The 26,707-nt window shown below is 40.8% G+C and overlaps 1 protein-coding gene across 1 annotated transcript in view; it reads right to left on the reverse strand.

Moving 5' to 3' along the window:
* Nucleotides 1-746: 746 nt before the first annotated feature.
* LOC124132320 (dynein beta chain, ciliary-like) overlaps nucleotides 747-26,707 on the reverse strand; it is a 36,161-nt gene continuing 10,200 nt past the window's right edge. Inside the window, exons 14-46 of the mRNA XM_046496190.2 lie at nucleotides 25,834-26,088; nucleotides 25,127-25,296; nucleotides 24,154-24,376; nucleotides 23,586-23,789; nucleotides 22,975-23,376; nucleotides 22,237-22,482; nucleotides 21,624-21,848; nucleotides 21,124-21,342; nucleotides 20,120-20,272; nucleotides 19,621-19,854; nucleotides 18,892-19,184; nucleotides 17,635-17,791; nucleotides 16,690-16,952; nucleotides 15,698-16,335; nucleotides 14,560-15,119; nucleotides 14,279-14,452; nucleotides 13,340-13,813; nucleotides 12,699-12,938; nucleotides 11,675-12,460; nucleotides 11,333-11,494; nucleotides 10,812-11,045; nucleotides 10,349-10,609; nucleotides 10,062-10,208; nucleotides 8,322-9,782; nucleotides 8,033-8,203; nucleotides 7,727-7,849; nucleotides 7,318-7,511; nucleotides 6,665-6,941; nucleotides 6,296-6,523; nucleotides 5,678-5,989; nucleotides 4,971-5,213; nucleotides 2,324-2,512; nucleotides 747-2,145 (exon numbers count right to left, since the gene is read on the reverse strand). Coding sequence (XP_046352146.1) covers nucleotides 1,528-2,145; nucleotides 2,324-2,512; nucleotides 4,971-5,213; nucleotides 5,678-5,989; nucleotides 6,296-6,523; nucleotides 6,665-6,941; nucleotides 7,318-7,511; nucleotides 7,727-7,849; nucleotides 8,033-8,203; nucleotides 8,322-9,782; nucleotides 10,062-10,208; nucleotides 10,349-10,609; nucleotides 10,812-11,045; nucleotides 11,333-11,494; nucleotides 11,675-12,460; nucleotides 12,699-12,938; nucleotides 13,340-13,813; nucleotides 14,279-14,452; nucleotides 14,560-15,119; nucleotides 15,698-16,335; nucleotides 16,690-16,952; nucleotides 17,635-17,791; nucleotides 18,892-19,184; nucleotides 19,621-19,854; nucleotides 20,120-20,272; nucleotides 21,124-21,342; nucleotides 21,624-21,848; nucleotides 22,237-22,482; nucleotides 22,975-23,376; nucleotides 23,586-23,789; nucleotides 24,154-24,376; nucleotides 25,127-25,296; nucleotides 25,834-26,088 — 10,536 coding nt within the window. The 3' untranslated portion in view covers nucleotides 747-1,527. The remainder of the gene's footprint in view (nucleotides 2,146-2,323; nucleotides 2,513-4,970; nucleotides 5,214-5,677; nucleotides 5,990-6,295; nucleotides 6,524-6,664; nucleotides 6,942-7,317; nucleotides 7,512-7,726; nucleotides 7,850-8,032; nucleotides 8,204-8,321; nucleotides 9,783-10,061; nucleotides 10,209-10,348; nucleotides 10,610-10,811; nucleotides 11,046-11,332; nucleotides 11,495-11,674; nucleotides 12,461-12,698; nucleotides 12,939-13,339; nucleotides 13,814-14,278; nucleotides 14,453-14,559; nucleotides 15,120-15,697; nucleotides 16,336-16,689; nucleotides 16,953-17,634; nucleotides 17,792-18,891; nucleotides 19,185-19,620; nucleotides 19,855-20,119; nucleotides 20,273-21,123; nucleotides 21,343-21,623; nucleotides 21,849-22,236; nucleotides 22,483-22,974; nucleotides 23,377-23,585; nucleotides 23,790-24,153; nucleotides 24,377-25,126; nucleotides 25,297-25,833; nucleotides 26,089-26,707) is intronic.

Consider the following 26,707-nt stretch of genomic DNA (forward strand, 5'->3'; position numbering starts at 1 on the left):
AAAATGATCATTTGATAATATTGCAGCCAGCCTTACTTGCTGTACATACATGACAGATATAGTTACTGTTTCAACCCTATTTATGCTTTAACTAAAGACATGCATTGTTTCTTAATTACAGATTTTATCAAACTCAATTCACTATCTGCCACACATTGCATCATATATGACAAATAACAAAAAGAAATAATCATGATCAGTAAAAAAGAAAGATCACATCTATCCGCTATTTCCATACAAGCAGATAGCCTCAACTGCATACAACAACCAGCTAAACAAGGACATTAACAACTACAGGTTGCATTACAAATTGTACATTAGTTTTCAGAGGTCTGGTTGTTGTACTTTTCTATTGTGTTGAGTCATGTACATAATTCTGCAACCCTGTGAAGATCCGGGGTAGAATAGGTCTTCAACAACCCATACTTGCAGTAAAAGGTGACAATGCTTGTCGTAAGAGGCGACTAACGGGATCGGGTGATCAGGCTCGCTGACTTGGTTGATACATGTCATTGTATCCCAATTGCGTGGATTGATACTCATGGTGTCAAACTCGATTATTTACACAGACCGCCATCATATAGCTGGAATAGCTGGAGTGCAGCATTAAACAACAAACAAACATAATTCTGCAGGTCCTACAAATATGCTCCATGATGACCAAACGGGAACACCTGTTGATGGACTCTATTCTTTGTACATTACCGTGATGTGCCAACTTAAAATAATCCAAAATAACAAGGAAGTATATGTAAATTATTTATTCAGTATAAATATAACAAGGCAATAATTGTTTGAATGGTTTTCATATCCAAACAATAACAGTTGGAATGAATCAAAATAACATCACAAACTGTAGAAATAAATACAAGTACAACAGCAGATGAATGGACGGATGCTGGTCTTTCAGGAAAACATTCAATATTTTATCAACAAAAATATATTCAGTGATACAACTACTATATCAATATTCACCAAGACTTCCATATTTAATGCTGATTTTATAAACGTGAAACTTTTAAGATAATTGCAATTTATTTTTCACATTGAATTTCTTTTTGGATAGAGTTCTTCAATTTTGTGACAAGTAAATGACGAGACTTGGAAGTTTGAGTTATTTCATTATGTAGAACATTGCTAACAAATATACAAACTGTGTAGAGATTTTAAACAAACATTTCAAAAGCAAACACTGCTGTAATGTCATTAGCTATGGCAACAAGAAGTCGAATAATGCTTGCCAATCAGAACTCATAATAACAATGAACTATCTTGACTAGCATATTGATACTTTTAAACATTAAACATGAAGACATTTCTTAATACTTTTTGATTTGGGAAGAAAATCAGGTGTAGCATGTTGGCATTTGGATGCAATGATTTTTACACATGAAATTGGATTCGATTTTCTTGAACAAGGTTTTTGCATGTAAAAATAGTGATTCATGACACTCACTGTAATTTTGTCATGTTATTTGCCACACATCTATGATTCGAAACTATCCAGATTCAGAATGTATTTCTTCTCTATGTTTGAAGCAGAAGAGCCACTCCTCCAAGGATCCACTTGCTGGCCTTCTCCTTGGTCTTCAGATTGAAGGTCCAGACAAATGTTGGACCACGTGATTTGGTCTTGTAGACTGGACACTCATAGACGTTCCTTGTGTCTACTCTGTCTACAGGAATGGCTTTGATGAACATGACTGGCATGGCTGGAGCCAGTTCTTTGAGACGAGCCTCTGCTATCATACCAGTCTGTGTGTCCCATCGTGCCCCCTCCATGAAGAAGCCATGGACATAAGCACCTTCCCTCGGAGGCCCTGCCATGTCCTCACGTACCTTCTTTGTGACGTCACATTGCAAGAACATTCGGTCAAGAGGCCACTCATTCTTACGAGCCATCTGCTGCATGATGGCAGTCAGGAATGACTGTGGGTTGAAGAAGCCACCAAGCCAGACAGAGGCAGGCAGCTGGAAGTCTGAGCTCCAGGATTCCAGCTGCTTGACCCTCTGCAGCAGGTCAGCATACCACAAACCCAGGGTGAACAGTGATGGGTACGCACGTCTGGTCCAGGTTGCTGGCACCAGGTCCATGAACAGGGCATTACTTAAATCTTCCATGTCGGCTGTGATGGTCAGCTCACCCTGTAACACATAACCATGAAAACCTCAGTACAAGTTGCTGAATCGACGTCACTAGGATGTCAAAATGATAATTTACAAATTCCACAACCAAATGTCTGAATCTAAATTGATGTTGCACAGATAAAGCAAAAAAAGAAATTTGAACACAAGATGTCCTCTGTAAAGAAGAAGCCCTCACCTTGAGACCGAGGTCGAGTTCTTTGAGTGACCTCTTCATCTCGTTTGAAAGCATGTTCATTCTCTCACACTCTTGGAAGGCAACCACCACGTAGGGTGTTCTCTCCTCTGGAGGTACCTTGCCCATGATCTCTATCATGTTGAATTCATCGGGGAGTTTCTCAACGATCTCATCCAGAATTTGTTTCACCTAAAGCAATGAAAAGAAGGCATATAACACATGTGGGGATTATGGGATCTCACAGGTAAAATATTAACTTAAAATTTAAGTGAAATATTCTTGAAACAAAACTTGGCAAAGAGAAAAATAGAAAAACATTATTTGTATTTTATCGGATTTGTCTCTGCATCACAAAATCCACATTTTATTCATGAATTATTCTATCTTGTTCCCAGTTAAGATGTTCATCCCATCAGATAATTAAATGAAGTAAGATATTAGCATATAAAAACTTTGTACCAAAATTCTATTACTTCAATTCCACATATTTTATAAGGAAAGTGCTTGGATCACTGTTGAAACATGCATGTGACAGAACATCATTCTAATGTGAGCTACATGTCCCTAACTTCTGACCAACAATCCACTCCTCTATTGTTCATTATATACTTATCTACAGCCAAACACCAATGGTTAGCCCAACTCAAACATCATATGTAACTTGTATCCAAGCTTTAATGTTACTGTAACTAATTGTTACGGAATTCAGAATGAAATATTGACATTAACTAGTGATCTTTAGGCAGTCGATCATGCTGCCACTTAAACTGACGATACATATAACATGCAGGATAACTAAAGATCACAAGGGATCTTTCAGGAAATGCAGCTTGTAAGATATATTCTGGCCAGGAGAAAGTCCGTTTGCACAACTTCATTCTTAATGTATTTAATATCAAGTAAAGAAACCATCTTCATTTCATCTGTTTAACCTTGCCTTCTTTTTAACATCCAAACAATTCAGTGAAGAAATATGTCTGACGTGATTGTTAATCCTTTCTGGATATCCCTATCAATTACTGGGACAATAGTCAATTCTATTAAGTATAAATCTGCAGAATCCTTTGAGAGACAAGCTTTTTCCCTATGAGCATTTCCTAACCAATAATGATGGTCCTGAATTGCAGTTTTCCCCATCTTCACAGTGACATGCCACAACACAAGAAGCATTCTATAGACTTGAACAAGGACATAAAAAGGGAATTTCTGTGATCTACACATATACTCATGCACTGTGATATACTGTGTCCAACACTAAAATGAATCACAGCTGGCATGAACTAGATCATATTTAACTTTTAAATGAAGAATCAATAATGCATATGATTCGGTAGTAATGCTGTCAAATGTGAACAGGTATTTTAAGGTATGTGTGATTCTAGCCATTTAAATAAAAACATACCTCATTTCAATGCAATGTGTCAAATATTAAAAAAATCATACTAAGACTCCGTGAAGTTTACTGACTCAACACTATTTCAAAACTTGCTTTGCAATCACACATACCTTTTATGCCTATGGCACAACTATGAAACACATCTAAACAAGGGTTTGGTTCAGAGTGACCAGCATGGCATCTGTGTTACCTTCCATGCAATACTGTTTGATCTATGTGACATAATCTCAGCATAAAACATTTGTCTAAAGATGTAACAAGTGGAACCTAACACTGACATGTAAAGTGTTCTTATGCAAATGATGCACAATGTGAAAACAGTCAAGTGTGTGCTAAATGCCTTTGGCATTCCCCCATACCAGTGGCGAATTAATTGCCATCTCTACACTCGGTTTTTGTCCAGACCCCTGAAAATAAGGAAGTGTCACAAAACTTGAATCAAAGTGTAAGGTTAGCTATACATCACAGGAGTGAGTGAGTGAGTTGGGTTTAACACCGCTTTTAACACTATTCCAGTTATATCGCGGCGTGTCAGCTTAATGTGGGAGGAAAGCCCGAAGTGATGCAGGTCTCAGACGTTTACCACTTCGGTGAAACTCACGAGCACGGGTATGGTGCTGACAAACCTAGAAACATAATCGGAGCGAACTGGGATTCGAACCCACAATCATAGGTTTCTGGCGTGCCCAAGGGACAACTCTGCACAGGGAATCGCGGCGCCTTAGACGACTGGGCCACCCGTGCCCCCATACATCACAGGAACTACAGTCAGTGTCAAGTATTTTATGACTGGCTGGTTGCGACAACTGGTACCTGATCATTCTAGAACATCAGTCCAACCAACTCATTGTTCACCAAAACTAGATGTACACATTACTTATAGACATCAACTGGTCAATCCTTCCGGGGCAGTGGGGTAGCCTGGTGGTTAAGGTGTTCGCTCATCATGCCGAAGGCCTGTGTTTGATTTCCCACATGGGTACAATGTGTGAAGCCAATTTCTGGTGCCCAACGCCGTGATATTGCTGGAATATTGCTAAAAGCGGCGTAAAACCTTACCCCACTCACTCCTCCCACAGCTTCAGTGGTAGCAATGAGGGTCCAAAAGGTCTTGAGGTATTTACCAATAACAACGTGGAAAAAAGAACCCTTTAAATTCCGCCCTAATTTCGAACACTAAAAATGGATAAAAACCGAAAACACTTCATTTAAGTATAAGTAACCACGGTAGGATTGCATCCCCATACTGACCTTCTCCTCCCGGCTAACACCAGCCCCTGCTCCAGCACCAGCATCGCGAGGCTGCATCTCAAACACTGTACGGAACAGATTCTCCGATGTCGTTGTCAAGAACTCAATCTCAGCATTGGGGTGGAGGCCGTACAGATAGGGGCTCTCTGGTGGCAGCACCTCATCAATGTAGGCGTGGTAACCCTTATAGTCGGAGTTGGATGGCACAGGAAAGCCTGGAGCCAGGTACAACTCTCCGTCAAGCTGGAAGAGACAAGACATGTTCACAGTCACCATTCACACATATAACATTTACAGCTCCACCGTGGTTGTCAACCATACAAGAAAGCAATACATTTTTTTTAAGCGGCCATTTTATATGTTGTAAATTACATCAGATACTTTCTAGGAATTGTAGTGTTAATCCCGTGAGAACACTTGAGAAAATGGTAAACCCGTGAAGATCTGGGTAAGAACAGGTCTTCAACAACCCCTGCTTGCCGTAAAAGGTTACTATGCTAGTCATAAGTGGCGACTAACGGGATCGGGTGGTCAGGCTCGCTGACTTGGTTGATGCATGTCATAGGTCCCATTATCAGCTTCACTTCAAGTGAAACTACAGACAAAAGTGCACATTTCCAAAAGTGTCCACTATAATTGATAACAGAAGGAAATATCCCAGTATCAGATATCAAGTAGTATATCTAAATGAATGACACTCTGCTTACCATCTCCGCATGCATGTACACCTCCAGGTACGTCTTACACAAGCGTCGGTCCCAGTCGTCTGTGATGTGTCCTCCGTACATAATCTCTCCGAACAGGTACCTCAGATCTTCCCAAGGAACCTTGGCATTAGCCTCCAGATAGTTGTACAACACATTGACACTGATGGTCAGATCACCAGTGTTGTAGGGGTACACCCTGTTCCATCCCTGGGGGCCGAACTTACGCCTCTCACACACTACTGCATGGAAATAGCAGAGAGAGAAGAGGATACTCTTAAACTCGGTCTCTCTGGCGCACATCTCTAGGGTATCCTGAAAATAGGTTGAAAGTTTTTCAAGACTTGCAGGTTACCTAACCTATTCCAAAGGTTAGTAAAACAAATACAAAAAGTTTTATTTATTTATGGCAGTATCAATTGATTTCTTGTTTCACTGATTTTTAATATGAGTTCGGAGGCAAAATAATTAAAAATAAAAAAGATGTAAGGGTTGATTCAAGGTTTATTCCCCTCAAAAAGAAGAAAAAAGAAAACATTGTATGATATGCCTTTAAAAACAGAACTAAAAGACATGGAGAAGATAATAAACGTCAAGATTCAAAAAAGATTCCAGGCTCACCTGGTTAAAGTTGTCAAGAGCTTTGTGCAGATTGGCAAACATGCCAGTAGGGGGCTCATTTGTAATCTTGATAGCTGTCTCCAGGATTCCCTGAGGTATGATGTGTGACTCTGGGGTGCCGGAAGGCTCTGCACTGATGAAGACTCTGTATTCGGGACTGCTCTCCACTGAGTACTGCTCAAGCTTCTTCTCCAGACTAGGCAGCCATTTTGCCACAAGATGGACGTTCTGTAAAATGCAATCAATCTCTGATGACACTATACAAGTAATCATTAATCTCCTTTGCTTAATAAACTTTGCTTTAATAATTATTAAAATAATTCGATTTCTTATGAGCTTTCTATACATTTCGAATGTAAATTACTTTACCTGCAACACGACCCAATGACCTTCTTTAGCTGCAAGATCCATAGCCTGCTCTGCAACAACCTCCTGACCTTGACCCAGGGAGATGTTATGGAAGTTATTATGATCCTCGCTCATGTTCATCTTTTTGCCGAGAGCTTCCACATCCTTCAGAGGATCCACACCAGGGGACAGGATGAAGAAGATGGGAGTACCAGGACCTGATTCCTCAAATGACTTGGCAAACTCCACACTACGACCCTCAGTGTACTTGGAGCCAAGTTTCTCCTCAATGAAGTTCCTTGATAAGATAGAAATGTTATTGCCTTAAATGCTAGTATAAGTGCTCTAGTTAATTTACATCAGGATATACAAGGGATGCAACATTTATCCTGAACCATTAGAGGTTCCCTGCCTGAGGTTGAGGGTGGGTCTTGAAATAGCCACAAGGGGAAACAGTCAGCCAAACCAAGTCAACATAAGGATAGCCAAGCATAATGAAAAGAGTGAGTGAGAGAGTTTGGTTTTACGCCGCTTTTAGCAATATTCCAGCAATATCATGGCGGGGGACATCAGAAATTCAGCTTCACACATTGTACACAGCGAACGCTTTAACCACTAGGCTACCCGACCGCCCTGATAATGAAAAGAAATCATATGCAAGCAAGACTACATACCTGACAGCATAGGACATTCTGTCTGGTCGCAGAGCTCTCATCATACACAGCTTCTGGAGAGATGTTTTGTTCTTCCACTCCTGGGGGAATTTCTCTTTCTCAGGACACTCACTCTCTACAAACTTCTTCCATCGTTTGGCCGAGCCTTCAATGTCTCTGTCCAGGTTACGGAATTCTTCCATATTGGCTAGAGCCTGAAAAAAACACAATTCAAGAAAACTGTAGCAAAAAGCAATGTCAGCCATTAAAATCAAAGTACACAAAGGACAATGTAAAATCAAACATCCCAACTGGTAACAGTAATAATTTGTTTGGGATCATAACATTGGTCCTCTGGCAGTTACATTTGAACAAAATGTGCAGGCTGGTCTTACAGTGTCGGTGTTCATGGACAGGTAAAACAACATACCTTGATGCCACCCCAGGAGTTGTTGTTCATGAAGTCAACCGGTGAAGTAAGATTAGGCACAGAAGGGAATCTCAAGAGGAAGTCCAGTTCCACTGGATTCAACTCTTGGTTCTTCAGCAAGATCTAAAAAACAGAGAGACACATGAGGTATAGCTTACTCCCAAATATATCAACACACAAGTTACAGCAAAAAACTGTATTATCACATAGCTTTACTTATTTAGGTTTATGAATAACTCAGCCAACTTGATATTTACACATTCAGACATTTAAACAATGTGAAGATAGTTCTGGGTTTGTTTTTACCTGAAAAGCCATCTGTGTTGAGAAGATAAGTTTATCCTTCTCAAACAGACCCCTGGTGGTGTAGACAGAGACAGAGTAGCTGATACAGTCAATCAGGTTCAGAACTCTCTGTTTCACCTCCTCGGAGGGTTCTGCTCGGTCGATAGCCTTGTCGAACACGACACTAAATGCCTGAAAAAGAAAGTATCGTTTGCATTAACACAAATTCCTTTTTCAATCTCGACGATGAATGTTGCATGTGTAGTGGAACAGTTAGAATCACAATCTACAGGATTAATCTTCTACTCACCTTCAATGAGAACTGGTACATGGGGTTGATCTTGTGCAGCTCATTCATGATGAAGTACAGGAGAGATGCTCTGGCAGCAGCAAGTCGGTAGTTCTCTCTGGCAGTGTTGATCTCCACTTCAGTCACTTTAGCCTGCTCGGCCTTCACTTCAATCTCAGCCGCAGTTCTCTTAGTGGTCTCCAGGTTCTCTACAAGTGCATAATCACCTAAAAAGTTCCCCTCAGCAGCAGAGAGCCTAGCCAGAAGGTTGTCTTCTAGCTCCTTCAGGGTGATCTTGAATTCGTTCTGCTGCCTTGTGAGGTCAGACTTCATTTTCTCCAGATCGGGTCGTTCCTTACTGACAACAGCCGCCAGCAACTGGTCCTCCAGACCATCAATGGTGACAGTGAAGTTGATGAGGGTGGTCTGGGCCTGCATCTCAGGCTTGTAGTGAGGATTTGCAAGCTTAGTCTGAAGAATCAGACGGAAGTCTTTGTGGTATTCCACCTCCTTGTCGCCCATTTTTATAGCACGACCCTTCTTGATAGTGTTTCTTCCAAGCAGTGCATCCAACACAGGATCCATACTCTCTCCGATGTTCTCAATGAGAACAGTATCACCAGACTGGACAGCATTCTCTATGATATCAAGGTAGCCTTTGCCTCCAAGACGAACTGTCTTCAGGTTTGCACCATACTTGCTCTTGATCCACTTAATACCTTGCAACTGAGGATCAATCATGAGGGGCCATCTTTCACACCTTGTGAGGATTGTGGCATTCTCTGTGGACATTCTGTCTCCAGGGAGGCCTTGGTTGTTCCAGGTAGCAACATCAGCATCATCAATTAGCAGTGTCAGTGGGTCCAGACCCTCTGATGTAGGTACAGGATGCTTCAGGCCTTTCAAGAAGGGCAGCCAGTAGGTATCCATAAGATCTAGACGGTAGGTCTTTGTGAAGCAACCAACGTAAGAAATGAAAGCTGTAATCAGCAGCACATCACCAGGCAAGCTCTTCTCCTGTTCCTTGAAGCTGTTGATGGAATCTGCCCATCTCACATTCTCTGATGCAAGTCCACCCACCAATCTGTTGGCTAGTTCAATGGTCTTGGCTGTGGTTTCAGCCTCTTGCTGGCAGCGTAATTTATCATTTGTGGCTTTTTCAAACTCAGCCTGACATTTTGCAAGTGTGGCTTCTAGATCTGATACCTTAGCCTTGATGCCTTTCAGTTTTTCACGAGCAGCAGACAGTTCGTCATTAGCTTGCTTCAATGCCATTCTCTTCGGCTCTACAGTACAGTAAACTTCATAATACCTGACAATGTTGATTGCCCATGAACAGAGACCAGAGGCAGCGAAGGATTTGTTGCGGATGAATTCTGGGTCGAAATCCGGATCAGCAAGGTATGGTTGTACTGCCTTCAAGCATGGTTCGGGGATGTTGTCCTTGTCATAGTTGATAAGGTTCTCAAGGAACTGGTCAATCTGTAATTTGGGCATGAAAATAGGAAATTAGAAAGCCATCAACACTATCTTTAAATAATGTTAACCATCTAGGAGTGGTTAAAAAGCTGCTGATGTTCAACATTAAAGAGATATGTATACACACATATTTTTATATATAACAGTTCAGCTATTAATAGGGCTGATCAGATATCAACAGGGCTGCTACTTATTATTGCAACATTACATTTCTCCAACTGTCAACATTTAGGAAATCACTTATGTTTTCTTAATATTTCAGAACATTGAATGCATAGTCACCTTCGCCATGATAGAACTCTTAGCTCCCTTCCAACTCTTGTCTTTGGGCACTTTACCACCTGGCGCCAGTAGACAACAAACAGCAGCAGTAACATTCACAACAGCTGGTGGTGGCGTGCCAAAGGACTTCAATTCCGTCAAGTTGCCCTACAAAACACGGTAATAACAAATCAGGCTTCCACCAGCTTCAAACAACAAACAAAAAACACTGGCTACAATCTACAATTAAAAAGTTGTTGTCAAAGGAAATATTCTTCAAAAACTAAATTGCAGCAGCTCAATGTTACCTTGTTGAGTGTGTTGAGAGCCTCCTTGGCTGCCAACAGGGCAGGTTCAGCCTTGGCAAGATCGGTCTCACAATCCCTCTGTTTCTTCTCCACTTCAATTGTGATCTGAGAAACCTTCTTCTCCTCTTCATCTGCAATAGTCTTCTCCTTTGTCACTTTCTCTGTCTCAGCACCAACAATCTGGATTAGTTTGTTAGCATCTTCATTCTTTTGGGCCAGCTCAACTTCTTGCGAAGCCAACTTGGACTTGAGGTCGTCCACCTTGGAAACAAACAGATTGTAAAGCAGTGCACAGAAAATCAAATCAGTGTGATGCTTTTGTGTTCTAATAATGTTCTTTGATGTACTGATGACTTAATATTCTCAAATTTGTAAGCTAACATTCTTAACAATTATAGACTTTGGTACAAAAATCAAACATTTCAGTATTTTAGAGAAAAAGACATAATGTATTCTGAATCACCTGTGATGCAGTGCTGCGAAGTTTTTCAAGACCATTCTCGAGACGTATGATCTTAGCTTGAAGCTCTTGGTTCTTCATCTTCAGAAGGTTCTGGTACAGAACGATTTGCTCCAAAAAGGACTTGGGTGTAGTGTAGTTGTAACGCTTCTCATTGGTCAGATACTGAGCACTGATCTGATTTACCGACTTGTGTACATATGCCATGAATTCACTCACAGACCCTCTTGTATCAAACTGAAAAAATGGAAAAGCAATTGTATTTAAAAGGATTTGTCTGATCGTCTATTCAGTCTTGATAAAGATGAACATGGCTCTTGAACAGTGAGCAAATTGTCAGTTATATCACAGAGGCGATGGTGAAGAGCTTATGCAACAATCCACGTTGTTGTAATCTACAATCAGCGAAGGTCACAAATTAGAACCAATCAATCCTCATTGGCCAGCTCTTACAGCAGGAGGTACAGGACCTATTCTGCCCTGCCCATAGGGAGTTTCAAGATGTAAATAAAAATATCACTTACATCCAAGCCCTCAGTGTCTTCTAAGAATCTGCCACTGACAGAAATAAGAGCCTCTTCAGGCCACTCATGGAACCAGTCAATGGATGTGCAGTTGACAACTGCTGGGAATTTCCGTCCACGGACACGGAGTGTAGATCCCACTGGTGAGAAGCACAATACAACCTGGAAGCAATATCAAACAAATCTAGTAACATCATCATAATTGTGCATCAATTGTAACTGATACCATTCTAAATGATATTTTGGATATAATTAGGATAAAAACAATGTAATTAAGACATTTAAGTTAACATATTTCAATACAATATACCCATAGTTGTCAATATTTAGAAGGTAGCTTACCTTGAGGAGCCTGCGGACTCTGTCGATGAAAAATCTCCAGCAGTTTTCCCTGGTGTCTTCTAGACCCTGTCCTTTCACCTCATTTCTTACTCCACTGATCACTTCCTCAACTTCATCATCAGCAAACAGATCGGTAATCTCACCAGAAGCCAACAGATCGTTGATCAACACCAAGAACCTCTCATCAGATACCTGGGCGTCAGTCATTAGGAACACCATTCCCATGCTCTTCAAGCCAGTTTTCTGGTACAGACCTGCCAAGTCCGCTTTCAGATCCAGAATACTGTAGCCTTTACGCAGTGTTATCTGGAAGACATCCAGACTGCTGATAAAAGCTGCTAGCCTAGACAATGACTGTTTGCCGCTACCACCTACACCAATCAGCAAGGCGTTGCCACGAGGGGATTCAAGAATTCGGTTGATTCGACAGATATGACTCATGGCATCCTCAAACAAAACAAGGTTCATGGCAGCATTGAGTTCATTGTAGTTATCCAGTGCCTCAGTCAGAAGCTTACTCAGATCAGGCCACGTGTCAATAGGCAAGTACTTGGGATCGCCAATACCTGAGGCAAAGTGGCAAAATATAAGAGGTTTTTTTAACACGACAGCCTCATCCAGGTCTTCGAAGTTCTTCTTGACCATATCCTTCAGAAGCTTGTCATAGCTTTCCATGTCGGCCTCATCCACAAGCTTGTCTCGGTACACTCTTTCCGCTTCATGTGACCAAAGACGAACCAAATCTGCTGGGGTCTTGGCACATTCTCCCATTGCAAACAGCATACCCTGTGAAAATACAATTTTGATCATAACTTTGGATGGAGCAAATATTTTAATATTATAAGCAAAAACATTTACTGGGAAAGAAACAAGCTTCTAAGGTATGGATTCAAATATTTTGCTTATAGCTCATTATAAGCACATATAATTATTCTCTGTATTAGATTCTATGTGAATCGCTTGTATATTTTAACAACATGTATCGCTATCAAATAGATGTAAGGATCAGATTCTGCATGACTACCTGGAAGATGTTGGAGAGATCACGGAGATTGAAGATGTAGTGGAACTTGATAGCAGTGGGCAGGAAGGAGGTAGATATTTTCTGGTGGAGAGCCAGGGCTCCTGCAACCACGTTGGAGGCAAACTTCTGTACTGGGGCTAGGAAACTTCCATAAGCCAAATGCTGGGTCAAAATGCTGGTGTAGATGGTTGTGAGGGCATCATGGTTAGGGAAACTCATGGCAAACACACAGAAGTGGCGCTAAAAGAAAAAAAAGAAAGATGTTTCACAATAAATATCACCTGTGTAAAAGGAAAATCTGAAAGGTTTGGGCAAACATGATACAAATTCAAGAGGATGCCATTCAATATCATCAAAACTAGTGCATGGGAGAAATCGGCAAGATAATAAATATTTCACCTGTAATTCTAGAGGATGCAAATTTGTATATCATCAAAACTACTGCATGGGAGAAGTTGGCAAGATAATAATATATTTCACCTGTAATTTAAGACGATGCAAATTCGTATATCATCAAAACTACTGCATGGGAGAAGTAGGCAAGATAATAATATATTTCACCTGTAATTCAAGAGGATGCAAATTTGTATATCATCAAAATTACTGCATGAGAGAAGTCGGCAAGATAATAAATATTTCACCTGTAGTCTGGAATCAATGGTAAAGCTACCAGCCGTGGGGTTCATGCAGGCCACATATTGGGTGTTGTGGATGTCCTTCAGTGATAGCTTGGTCCTGTCATACCAATGACCATGATCAATGTGCTGACGGATGAGAGTGTGAGGCTGCACTGTGAAGTATTTGTCCACCTCAGGCATGTTCATGTCATCCACAAAGTAGACAAGACGTCTACTTCCTGGGGGACCGTAGTTGCGTCCAGCCTTCTTCTCTAGGGGTTTCTCCAGTACTCTCTGCAACATCTCGGAGGTGGTGTAGAAGTTGAAGGGGACATTTGCAACCATGAACTCATCTGACAATGTGTTGAGCTTGTCTCCCATCAACACAGTCTTTCCAGCACCAGCATTGCCCACCAACATGACTGGCCGACGGATGTCAACTAACATGTCCAGGAAGTACTTCACTCGGATTGTCTCTGAAGTGTACACCAAAGCAGCCTAGAAATGCAAAATAAACCAATAAGGCTAAAAAATATAATAGTCTTGGATCGCATCATCATAAAGTCCGCTTCACGTTTCATTTATATTTCCATTTTCAAAGAAAATTAAAAAATTGCATATTCCATGTCTTGATCACACAACCACCGGCAGTGAAATACTACAATACTTAAGAACATGATCTGCCGAAATTATTGTAAACAAAATTTGGTTACATACTATCTTTAACAACAACAACAACAAAAAAACACCACCTGTCCACACAGTATTTTCAAAAGCCATTGACTGATAACAAATTATTTTATTTTTTTAAGCCTTATACAACTGACTTTCAGACATGAGCATGCCTATTCTGTATACTCTAATTCTTTTCAAAACCTGCTCCTAGACTGACAGAATCCTCTACAAGTTTAACTAGTTTCATATCAATGCTGTGTAAAGATGCCGTATTCCAAAGAGTGTTACCTGCAATGGCAAATCAGGATCATATTCAAACTTGGGCACTCGCTTCGTCCATGTCTCAAACTTCTTGCTTTCGGGATCAATGTAGTAATCAAACACTGTTCCAGCTGAGGGGAATTTGATCGTTTTGAACTCTGTCACCCACCATTTTGTAAACTCCACACGATGATCCACAAGCTGAAGAGGAAACACAAACATTAACACAGGATCCATATTGCTCAGTTGCAAGTTTTGACTGTTTACAACAAATAAATAATGCAATGACGAGAAAGTTCTGACATTACCTGATCCTGGAACATCGATCCACCGAAGGCCCAAACACAAGCAAAGACAAAGTACAGCTCATACAGTTCCTTTGGGCAGTCAGGCGGGGTGTTCTCCGGGGTCAGAAGGCACTCAAGCAGGAAGCACAACATTTGGATGTGGGAGATCTCAGCTATTGGGGTGATCTTCTTGAAGCGATGACGCATTGTTTCTAGACAGCTAGGAACATACTTATCAAACAGTATGAGCAAGTTGGCCCTCTCCGACTGAACCTCACGGCTGTCAATCCAACTCTGGACGTACGGGTTCCAGCCCAAGTCCTGAGGGTTGACAAACAGGATGCCAGCTCTAGACACAGTGGCAGGCGTGGCAGTCTTCAAGTGGCTGATCTCAAACAGCAGTCTCATAGAAGGGGTGAGAGGAATCCGCTCGTTACTGGCCAGTGTCAGCACCTTGTTGTCATCCATCACAGTATTGAGAGACTCGATCCACATAGGATCAATGTCACCATCAAGAACAATCCACTTAGGGCCATCCCCACTCATGTTAGCCAGATCTCTCATGATCACAGAGAACAAGCCTAAAATGGAAAGGAAACAAATTATAAGCGTAATCATAAGTTTTTATTAAGGCTAAAAAACAGATGTCTTGGTTCTCAGGAATTGCCTGCATCACCATAAAGTCTTCCACACATTTCGTCTTTATTTCCACATTCAAACAAATAAAAAAATCCGAACACTTAAAAACAATGCAATCCAATATAGTACACAGTTATTTCCCTTTACATGCACACTGCTTTACTGTGCATCTCGGGTTATGGAATTTGTATGCTTGTTTATATAGGGAGGCCCTTTCCAAGGTTGATGGTACACAACTGTTTATTTGGTTACATACTAGTTTGAACAAGCAAAATAAATCAAATAAAACCACCTGTCTCACTATATTTTCAAAAGTCATTGCCTATGAACCAATTCTTTAATTTTTAAAGCCTAATGTTCCTTAATCAATACAACAGGCACTGTCGTCACAAATTCAATAACTACTACAAACTTCAAATACCACCAAATGTTTCTGACCGAGCAAAATATATAAACAGAAGTCAAGATACAGCTTTAATCTACGTATGTCATATGAATGCAACTATTTTTATTAACCTACCATCTTTCCACTCTCTGGTCGAGGGGTTGATGACACCAAACAGTTCATCATTAGTGACAGCTTTAGGGTCCAGATCAATGGAGATAGGTTTCTTCCCAAGATTTTTGTATGTTCTCATAAGAGTGTTCCACACCTTGCTCTTGCCTGTGCCAGCATTACCCAACAGGAAGACAGAGTGACGCACCTCGAACAGCTCCTGGAGTTGTACCACCTTCAAAATGAAGTTGTCCTCTGCCTGTAGCTTCTGGTCTAGTGTTGCCTGCTTGATCTGCTTCTCAAAATCCATGTCACGTTTACGTGGCACATCCAGAGCTGGGAACAAGTCTCCGATGAGACCCATGAATACAGGCATGTCATCTGCAACAATCTTGGGGATGTTGAAATCACGCAATGCTCTCATCAACACCTGATCCTCAGGTCGGCCTCTGTCACTTCTCTTGAGTGAACCAGCCACGACCAACACTGACTTGATAGCACGCAGACCCCAATCGTAGTGATCCTGTTTGGACAACAGCTCCTTACACAGACTGTACAGAGTGATGAACTTCCTGGCCAGCAAACGGGCATCCAAGAAACCCTCAGACACCAACATGATTTCACAAATCATCTCAAAGTCAGGAACCACCATAGCACAGGGTCTGTAGACCAAATCCAAAAAAATTATAATTTCTAAAAGAATTGACCAAGTAATTATTCAAACACATTATTATCACAGATAAGAAATCAGTAAATTCTAGTAACTTGAAAAAATATCCATAATCATAAATCTCCTTTTGTGTTCATTCCCACAAGGGATTAAAAAATGCATCAATATAATAACCTCAAGCCATCAGCCTTATAGCCTTTGTCAAGCACAAGAGTGTGCCTTATAAAGGCCAGGAGGCCGAAGGCTTAAGATTATATGCATAATCATAAATCAATGATAAACAACAGGAAATGTTGAGAAAAAACATAAATAAAATGCTCATTGTAACAGCCATTCTAACACCAACCTGAAAAGAGCCTTGAGGTTCTCAGGCAGCTCTGTTCTTCCAGCATAACCAGGGTTCATTGTGATGAAGATTCCAACAGTGGGTTTCATCTTGATGGTCTCGCCAAGGAAGTTGAAGATCTTCTTCTTGTCACGGATAGCATCCTGAATACATTTGACCTGCACAGCCACCACAGATAACACCTCTACGGCAATACGGTTGAATTCATCAAAACAACCCCAGGAGCCAGACTGTGCCAGACCCTTGTAGATGTTACCGATAGACTGAAATGAAAAGCAGATTTGGGTTTAACACCAGCATCATTAGCATTTTAGTTAAAGTGGTAGGAATCTTAAAGTGATGCCAGTTGTAAAGATGTACTATTAATATGAAAGCAAGAAGCAATGTCATGGTGCTGACAAAGGGGGTATAATAATCCAGATGAATCTGAAGTTTTTTTGTCATGTTTTGTTTGTTGTTTAACACCGAACTCAGCAATATTCCAGCTCTATGATGGCGGTCTGTAAATAATCAAGCCTGAACAAGACAATCCAGTGACTGACGTCATGAGCATCGATCTCGCAATTAGGATACGATGACATGCATCTACCAAGTCAGCGAGCCTGACTACCCGATCCCGTTAGTTGCCCAGCAGTATGTCGCAGTACCTCCATGATAAACCTTCATATCAATATCAGTAGTTATTTTGCTCTTAAATATGTTTAAACAATAGTCATCAGGAGATGACAAAAAAAACTGCCCACACAATAACAAAAGGCACCACTTCAGCCACTGGTTAATACATGTACAAAGTTTGGATGAAAAATCTTTTACGGTTTTCAAGTAATGCAGTTTACTATGCTCCAGAAATGAAATACAGACGGACAGACAGACCAAATGATGACTATATCCCTGCATTATACGCCAGGGGATAAAAAGGAAGTGTAACTTTAATGTGGCACTGACCTTGTAGTCCATCTGTTCAGAGCAGTTGAACACATACACCATGATACCGAGAGCCCGGCCCAGATCCTTAGTGGTTTCCGTCTTGCCTGTTCCAGCTGGGCCGGCCGGAGCACCGCTCATGATCAAGTGGAGAGACTGTGTCAGTGTGATGTAGCATCTGAAATGTCAAGACTCCTCAATATACTCTCTATTCCATTTGTAAACATCAGTTTTCTGATAAAGAACAAGTCTTAAGCAATCAACTCAAATGCTTGTAACAAAATAACTATCACTGAGTCTAATATGACTTTTGTATTCACAAATGAATAATTCTGACATCAAATGTACTTTCATTATCTTAATGTTTATTGCAATCTGATATTTAGAAACTCAGCCAAATGCCAATACTTTAGGTATCCCCATGTTATGGGTTTTTGGACGCTTAAGAAATATTCGTAGCTTTCTCGCTAATCACAAGAACAACTGTAAAACATCTCACTCAGTTGTAAAAGATGACTTTAGCTTAAAAACAGGTCATCTGAGAATTTACAATATCCGTGTGACACCACACCCCGTGTTAAGAGCGTGTAATCGCGATAAACATGGCCGTCTGAAAACGTATGCTCCAGTCCAGTCAGAATGTTATTTATGAAGATCGAGCTACTTTGAGAAATGTGCATTTACATCTTTTGGAATTATCAAACACATAGTACCCCAAAACTAAGCATTGCCCACAAAACACTTAATTTTCAGTGAAATAACATACAATTTACCATTAGCAAAGGAACCTAAGCATGTTCCACATAGTACCAGTCTCTGCCAAAAACTTTTAAGTCCATTAGGGCAAACTTGGCTCAAAGGCTAAACAAAATAATAGTCTTGGTACTCAGGCACTGCCCACATCATCATAAAGTTCATTGCACGTTTCGGGTTTTTTACCATTTTCAGTTTTTTTTGTGCATTGTGTTTAAGTTTTAGGATTTATAAAAAAAAATTGAAAATGGAAATAGAAACAATACGTGTGGCAGACTTTATGATGATGCGGTTGGTGCCTGAGAACCAAGACTATTACATTTTTTAGCCGTAGCATCATGTTCTTTTATGTTATGGACTATTTTAGCTTAGCTTTCCTGACCGAACTGAATGTTACAAGACCCAAGCTTCGGACTATGACATAATGATAGTCACAGTACAAATACTGCATTGTGGAGGAGAGCCAACAGGCTTACATACACTGAGGACATCTGTAGTCACTACTAAAGTTTCCCATGCTGTTACCTGTCAGTCAGTGGTGTAATGACAAGACGAGCAGTGTTGCCGAGATACTCATGAGAGTAACGGAACATGGCGTCACAGATATTGGCAAAGCAGTCTCTCTCGTTGTCATCCCATCTGTGTCGGAGCTGAGACAGCCAGGTGAAGGCCTGGGAACTATCCACTTTCTGTGTGATGAGTTTGGTCACAACATCTCGGGCGTGTACATCAATAGTACAGATAGTCATGATCTTCTGTCTGTCGCCCTTCGACAGATCTCCAAGCAGCATGGTGATTAAGGCATTCAGTTGGTTTACCTAAACATCAAAACATCACCTGAAACATGTCTTTCTTGAAATCTTCATTAACAGATCTCACTACCTTGATGAATATCCTTTCTTTGGAAAAAGTGAGTATGGCTTTACGCCGCTTTTAGCAATATTCCAGCAATATCATGGCGGGGTCACCAGAAATGGGCTTCACACATTGTACCCATGTCGGGAATCGAACCCGGGTCTTCGGCGTGACAAGCGATCGCTTTAACCAATAGGCTACCCAACTGCCCTCTTTGGAAAGAAAGACAGTTAGCAATGACACAAAACATATGATGAAATACATCTACAGATCAACTATTGTAACTCATAGATCTACGATAATCCAAATACCCAAGACAGTTTGCATCATGGGAGTGTTTACATCATCCTGTAAAAGAGATTCTACCAAAATGAACTGTTTTATTAAAATGCTACAAACCTGTTTCTTGCTGTAGTCCTTCAATGCATTCTCAAAGCCCTCTTCCAGACGACCGAAAGCGATGTTAACTTCAGTCGTCCACCAGATCTGTGTCCCACACAGAGCAACCTGGGCAGGGTAGTCAAACAGCCACTGGTCACGAGGCTTCTCTTCATATCCACTCACGGCTTCCGTTAGCTCATGACGCACAGTGCTGCATTGGGAGTCCAATAATCTATTCAACCAGACTTCAACCTAAAATAGGAATTATTGTGCGTTAGATATTCATGGAACTATGAACAGCTTGTCAAAACAGATACACTCCAATTGTAAAACACGCCAGTCGTTACAATTCTTTCAATGCAGAGAAAACTGGATATGGTCACTTGGAATTATTTATCCAAATAGTGAACCACGGTTAAGGAGACTCATGTTACTAGGGAACAAACTAAATATGGGCATGTCTTAAGAAAGCCTGCTGCTCTTGGTTGACTGAAAACTTGGCAGGCAATCGACTAACCTGTCCTGAAAGGTCACACTGCTTGTCAAGATCAACATATTCTCCATCTTTGCTGTACATTCCATTTGCTGTCTTGAGTTCTACTCCATTGGAGTCCATTTCAAACTTGAGTTGAGCCATACTGTCAAACAGTTTGGTCAAGTGACGTGACACCTGCAATGAATATTATTACATTAGACACAAAACTAGACAAGTGCTTTATGTTACTGATAATGTCACAATACAATATTTGTTTCTTACATTGTTTAACATCACACCCAGCAAAATTCAAGTACTGTGTAAGATGACAGCCTGTAACCAATTCAGTCTGGACAATACAAACCAGCGATTGATAGTATGAGCAACATCCCACACATGACGACACACTGTCAACCAAGTAATCAAGCCTGACCATTTAGTTGTGTCTTATGACAAGCATATGTCAGTCAAGCCAGTCTAACCCAAGTCTCCACAGGAAGCACAATGAGACACTATATCTGATTAAAATCCTCATGCAAATGACCAGTGAAGATCTGGGTTAGAATAGGTCTTCAGCAACCCATCCTTGTCATAAAAGGCAGCTACACTTGTTGTAAGAGGCAACTAAAGGGATCGGGTGGTCAGGCTCGCTGACTTGGTTGATGCATTTCATTGTATCCCAATTGCATGGATCAATGCTCATGTCAATCACTGGATTGTCTGGTCCAGACTCGATTATTTATAGATTTATTTATAGATTATTTATATTATTTACAGGCTGCCATCATATAGCTGAAATATTGCGGAGCAAACAAACAAACTCATCATGCAAACACTGATTAAGTCTTTGAAAGGCATTTAGAAGTGATAAACAAAGAAAATCTATGGATGTCAACTTGTCAAACACAGCGTTTCAGAGTATATACTTACTCCTTCATCAGGTGAGCATTGGACAGCAGATCTAGTATTGATGCATGTAAAGAGCAGGCTTAATAGTGAAGGATGGTTTGATGTTCTCTAAGTAATCACTATCACTGAAGACCTACCACTGGTGGGTTATTTCCATTGGACAAAATATCCAGCAAGTCTGCTGATGACACAAAGTAGAATCTTGGGAAGGCCAGACGCTTTGTCTCCAAGTATTCTGCGAGTGCCTTCTCACAAATCGACAGTGAACTTTGCAGTGCTTCTAATCGTTCATACAACTTAGGCTGGTTGGTAGACTCCACAACATTCTTACTCTTCTCAAATTCACCCACTAATTCCTGAAAATAACAAACCACACATGAATCAATGTTGTAGAAGAAGTCTCGAGGACTTACAAAAGTTAAAAACACAACAACCAAATACTGTCAATATCATATGTCAGATCTCAGTGAGGGAGTTACTGTACATCGTAGAATAAACACCTGCCTTGAATAAACACCGGGTCAAACAACCTCTGCCTTGAATAAATGTAGGGTAAAACTACCCTCTGCCTTGAATAAATGTAGGGTAAAACTTATGATTGAATCCATATCAGCGTCCACCCTCTCAGCCCCATTACCTTGAAGTCAGAGTCAATGTTGTCAAATCTCTTGGAATCTTCTGGCAGCTGGTTCCGAATGTCCTCGGAGCCAATGAAGATACTCTCCAGATGAGACCAGGTCCTCTGTACCTCCATATAGATGGTGATCACCTGATCAGCTGTAGACAACTTCTTCTGCCAGCCAGACACCTCAGTTAGGAAGTGAGCGATGTACTTCGACGTCATCATGTTTTGTAGTTGTACCTGGAAAATGACAATTGAAATAGGAGACATTGTGTATGAACACGTACTGTAAATCTTGAAATTAATGCATCCCCAAATTTATACGACTGCTGACCCCTAGCCAAAAATGCGACACAATATCAATGCGACTCCCCCTTCTGTCTCTATTCAAGTAGGTATTTCCGCTGTCCTAAGTGTGCAGTGAGGCAGTCTTATTGTTGATAGTCATTTTTGCGACATAAATGCGAAGTTTCATTAATGCGAGCGAAAACCACTCTCATTTTTGGCATTATCTACGCTCACGTTAATTTCAAGATTTACGGTAACTAAAATAGTGTTCTATAAATCCAGTGATACTGTAACAATGCTATTGCTCTTTATTTTCAAATTGCTGTTAATAGAAACTGACCTGGTTATCTTCCAGTGTCTCTATGAGTTCCTCACTGGTCTTGATCATCGTCATGGAAGTGCGGGGGTGTTTCTCATGCTCAAACTCCATGTTGGACCATGTGACGTCCAGCTCCTTGAGCACCTTCTCCATACTCATCTCCTTCACAGCCTTGTCCACGATGTTGCGGACCTCCTCCTCATAGTTGTGCAAGTTGAGGGAGAGGAGATCAGCCAGGGTTGTGCTTTCATCCATCATGAAGCGCACCTTCAGGAGAGATGGATCAATTAAAATCAGGATGGATCCCAGTATGCCTGATCTCTAGCCACCCTTCCCAGCAAGTTGAAAAAAAGTGAGTGAGTGAGTTGGGTTTAACGCCGCTTTTAACAGTATTCCAGTTATATCACGGCGTGTCAGCTTAATGTGGGAGGAAAGCCCAAATTGAAGCAGGTCTCAGATGTTTACCCCTTCGGTGAAACCAACGAGCAAGGGTATGGTGCTGACAAACCTAGAAACATTTGAACCCACAATCATAGATTTCTGACGTGCCCAAGGGATGCAACTCTGCACAGCGAATAGTTGAAAAAAGGATTGATTTTCCTTTATATATTGATTAACAATTATGCTAAAAGTATCAGTAGCATCATCCTTAAAAAATGTAAAACAATATCTTGTTTCAAAAAGCATGAACATTTGATCAAAAACACGAATTTTGTTCAATTATTACCCCGGACAATGATTAAACAGTATGAAACTTGCCTTTGTGGCTGCCATAAGCTGTTGCCAATGTCTCTCTCTGATGGCTGGGTTCTGCAACTCACTGACAGCTCGGAGTGATGTAAGCATGTTCTTCACCTGGTCCTCCACACCAACGTAGGCGTCCCAGGCTCGCATCTCCTTGTCCAAGGTACGGATATCCTTGGCAAACTTTTTGCAGTCCATGTCCATCTGTTCCACATTGATTTCCTTCCAGGGCGTTGTCTTCCAGTCATCTATACTGCTGCGCACAATGGTGATGTAGTCCCATAAGACCTTGAGAAGCTTGATCTCCTTACGACACTGTTTCAGCTGCTTGAAGTCCGGAACATTCACCTCAAACAGACCAGCACTGTCCAGAAGAACTGCCATTTCTCGCTCCATGGAAAGGATTTCTTCATTATTCTAAAAACCAAATATTCCTTTCATGAGCTTCTTCGGGAAAATAATAAAGCATACTAGGTCAACATTCATGAATGTGTGTGTGTATGTGGCTGCTTGTACTAGAGATTATAACATGAACTCCCAGTCAAATATCGAATGCGTCATATGACATTGCAAGTATACATCATTTTAGAGACACAAGTTGAACTCTGATTAGCAAGGAAACAAACCTTGTCAAGCAGATCATAGGGCCTTTCACAGTCGTATCTGAATGGTTTGATGTTCCTGAACCTTTCTCTGAATTTGTGTTGGTTGACATCGAAGGAGGCGCTCTTCTTTCGAATGTTGGCAACCTCATTAGCCTGCAGTGGTGCAACTGTCTGTTTGATTGTGATGCCAATCTTCTTGGTGTTGTTCCACTGCTCCGGGAGTTCCTGACAATACAAAACATGAAAAGCTTTAGCCATTTTTTCAGAACCAATACACCAAATCTTGGAAACAAATTCTCAAATATTCTATGCGAAAACGATTTGGAAAAATGTGTCGTTCCGTTTCGTCAAGGAAAACAATTGTTGATGCAGCGTTAGAAACTGGCACTAGTCCTATAGTCCTTGCCAAACTGCCCAATAGTAAAGGTATCATAAGGACTAGTAGAAATTTTTAAGGGGTTTTGCTATATAATATCATTACAAGGTCTCGTGGACTATAAATGTAAGTTTCTACAACTGTTGATCGCTTCAAAACATACTCCGAATGAACGGTTTATTAAAATAAATGCGTTTAGAATAATCCTCCAACCTGAAGCTGGACATGAACTTCCTCCGGCATCTCCTGTTCGTAGGTTTTCAACAACTCAATGGTGTGTTTGAGAGGCTCAAACATCTCGTCTGTGGAACTCTGCCTCTCTCGCACAGCAAACAGATGACCCATGACATTCACCAGCCCGTTATAGTCTCCCTCTTCAACGGGTGAGTTCAGACCAGTATCGGTCACCTTGATGAAGTCAGACAACTCGTTCAAGCTGAAGAAAAGAAATATAAAATGTAGGCAATATTTTGTTTGACATGATTTGCAAGATCCTGAATGATTTGTATAGTTCAGATGCCCAATCAACATAATATAATTGTAAGAGTATTAATCTTTGCCAAAACCTTTGGAGTCGACCAGCCCGAGCTTGACATCCTTTTCAATACATTTCAGTGTCATAATTTGAACTAATATTAGCTGAGCATACCAGACTGAAGGGAATTGTACCAGACAAGGGCTTCATACCGTTTCTTTGTTTGTTGTTTAACACCACACTCAGCAATATTACAGCTATATGACGGCGGTCTGTAAACAATTGAGTCTGGACCAGACAATCCAGTGATTGACATCATGAGCATCGATCCACGCAGTTGGGATACAATGACATCCTCCAACCAAGTCAGCGAGCCTGACCACCCGATCCTGTCAGTCGCCCCTTACGACAAGCATAGACGCCTTTTACGGCAAGCATGGGTTGCTGAAGACCTATTCTACTCCGGATTTTCACGGGCTTCATACTAGTTGCTAAAGTCACAGGCTGGTGTTATGCATAGCAGAACGATGGAACTCAATAAATGATTCTGGAAAATGAGAGAGTCGAGTTTCCCCACTTGGAGCAATATTCCAGCCATATTATGATGGTGTGCACTGAGAACGGGTTTCACACATTGCCCCACAAGGAGAATCAAAGTCCATGACCAAATGCTCTACACTGTTAGTTATCCCACCACCCTCTGAAACATACCTGTTGGTAACATGGTCAATGAGATGCTGTTTGAACATGAAGCTCCATCTCTTGATGATGTTGAGCAGGGCTTGTTTGAAGGGTTTGGCATCAACTCTGAACCAACTCTCAAATATTGTCATGCCCCCAATATGCTCAGCCTCTTCATAGATCTTTTCATATGTGTCGATCTACAAACAAATTCATTCTCATCAAAATACATGAAACTCATTCATCACAAAACTGTCACATATGCATAGTTCATCTGATGTCACTTAACAGATGTGCTTAAAACCAGACCATCAAAAATACTTTAAAGTCCATGGCAGAGATTATAAAATACTTATGAGGATTATTTTTTTTTTTTAAATACAGTGCGGGGGGGAGGGGAGGTTTCTTTGTTTTCTTTTTTGTTGTTGTTGTTTTTGTTCTAACCAAATAGACAGTTGTGTAACCAAATAAACAACTGTGTACAATCAACCTTAGAAAGGGCCTCCCTACATAAATGAAACCCTTGACGAGTAAGGTACGCGAGTAAAGTACTTGAATACTGTGTTTTACCACTGTTGCACTTGGCATATTTAAGGATTTTTGTTGTTTTTTAAAATGGAAATAAAAACAAAATACGGTGAACTTTATGATGATGCGGGCAATGCTTGAGAACCAAGACTATTATTTGTTTTAGCCTAAAACATTTTATAAAGCTATACATCACGACACCGCCATACCTGTTCTTTGAACTGGTCAAGAGTAGGTGGGCATTCAGGCACGCCCTCATCAGCATGGGCTTCAATCTCCTCAGTGGTCAGCACGTGATTGTACAGCAGGAACTGACGCATGAACTCATTACGGTCATCCACCCACAAGTAGGCGTAGTTGTCAAACGAGTTGCGGTACTCGCAAGCCTTGTTCATGATGTTCTGTACTCTATCCATCAGCTCTTGACGCATCTCAGACAACTCCTCCATGTCCTCTAGGTCAGGCTGCAAAATGTGACACAAACTTCAAACTTAGCACTTGTCATTTAATATTTATTATTATTTATCATGGACTTGACAATGTCAAACATGTTCGGTAAATTATTCAGAAGACGTTCAGTAAATGAAACATTGGCTTTCACTGAATCAGAACCATTTCCCACCAAGGATGTATCAAACATAACAAGCATGAAATACTCATATCCTCCTCATTTTCAGTCTAAGTAAAAGTCATTGCTATGCAAACTCAAAAAACAAAATTTTCACAAATCCCAAACTATCAAAAGGCAGCAGTTTACCACTAGACCCATCTATGTGCCAAGTTTGGTGAAGAAATATAGTAAAGTTTTCAAGATCTGATTCGGAAAAGAGCACTACCACTATTTTCAGCCTAAGTCAAAGTCATTGCCATGGAAACTCGAACAATAAAAAAAATTTAAATCACAAACTATCAAAAGGCACCAATTCATTACTAGACCTATCTAAGTGTTAAGTTTGGTTAAGATATCTGTAATGATTTTTTAGTTTTGCTCCAGAAACGAAACATGACGGAGGGACAGCCCCCATACCTATATTCCCCTTTCACTTTGTGACATGGGATAAAAAAATTACTAAAGACATTTGT

Source organism: Haliotis rufescens, unplaced genomic scaffold (genome assembly GCF_023055435.1).
Source record: "Haliotis rufescens isolate VD_foot unplaced genomic scaffold, xgHalRufe1.0.p SCAF_20, whole genome shotgun sequence".
Taxonomy (NCBI): Eukaryota; Metazoa; Mollusca; class Gastropoda; order Lepetellida; family Haliotidae; genus Haliotis; species Haliotis rufescens.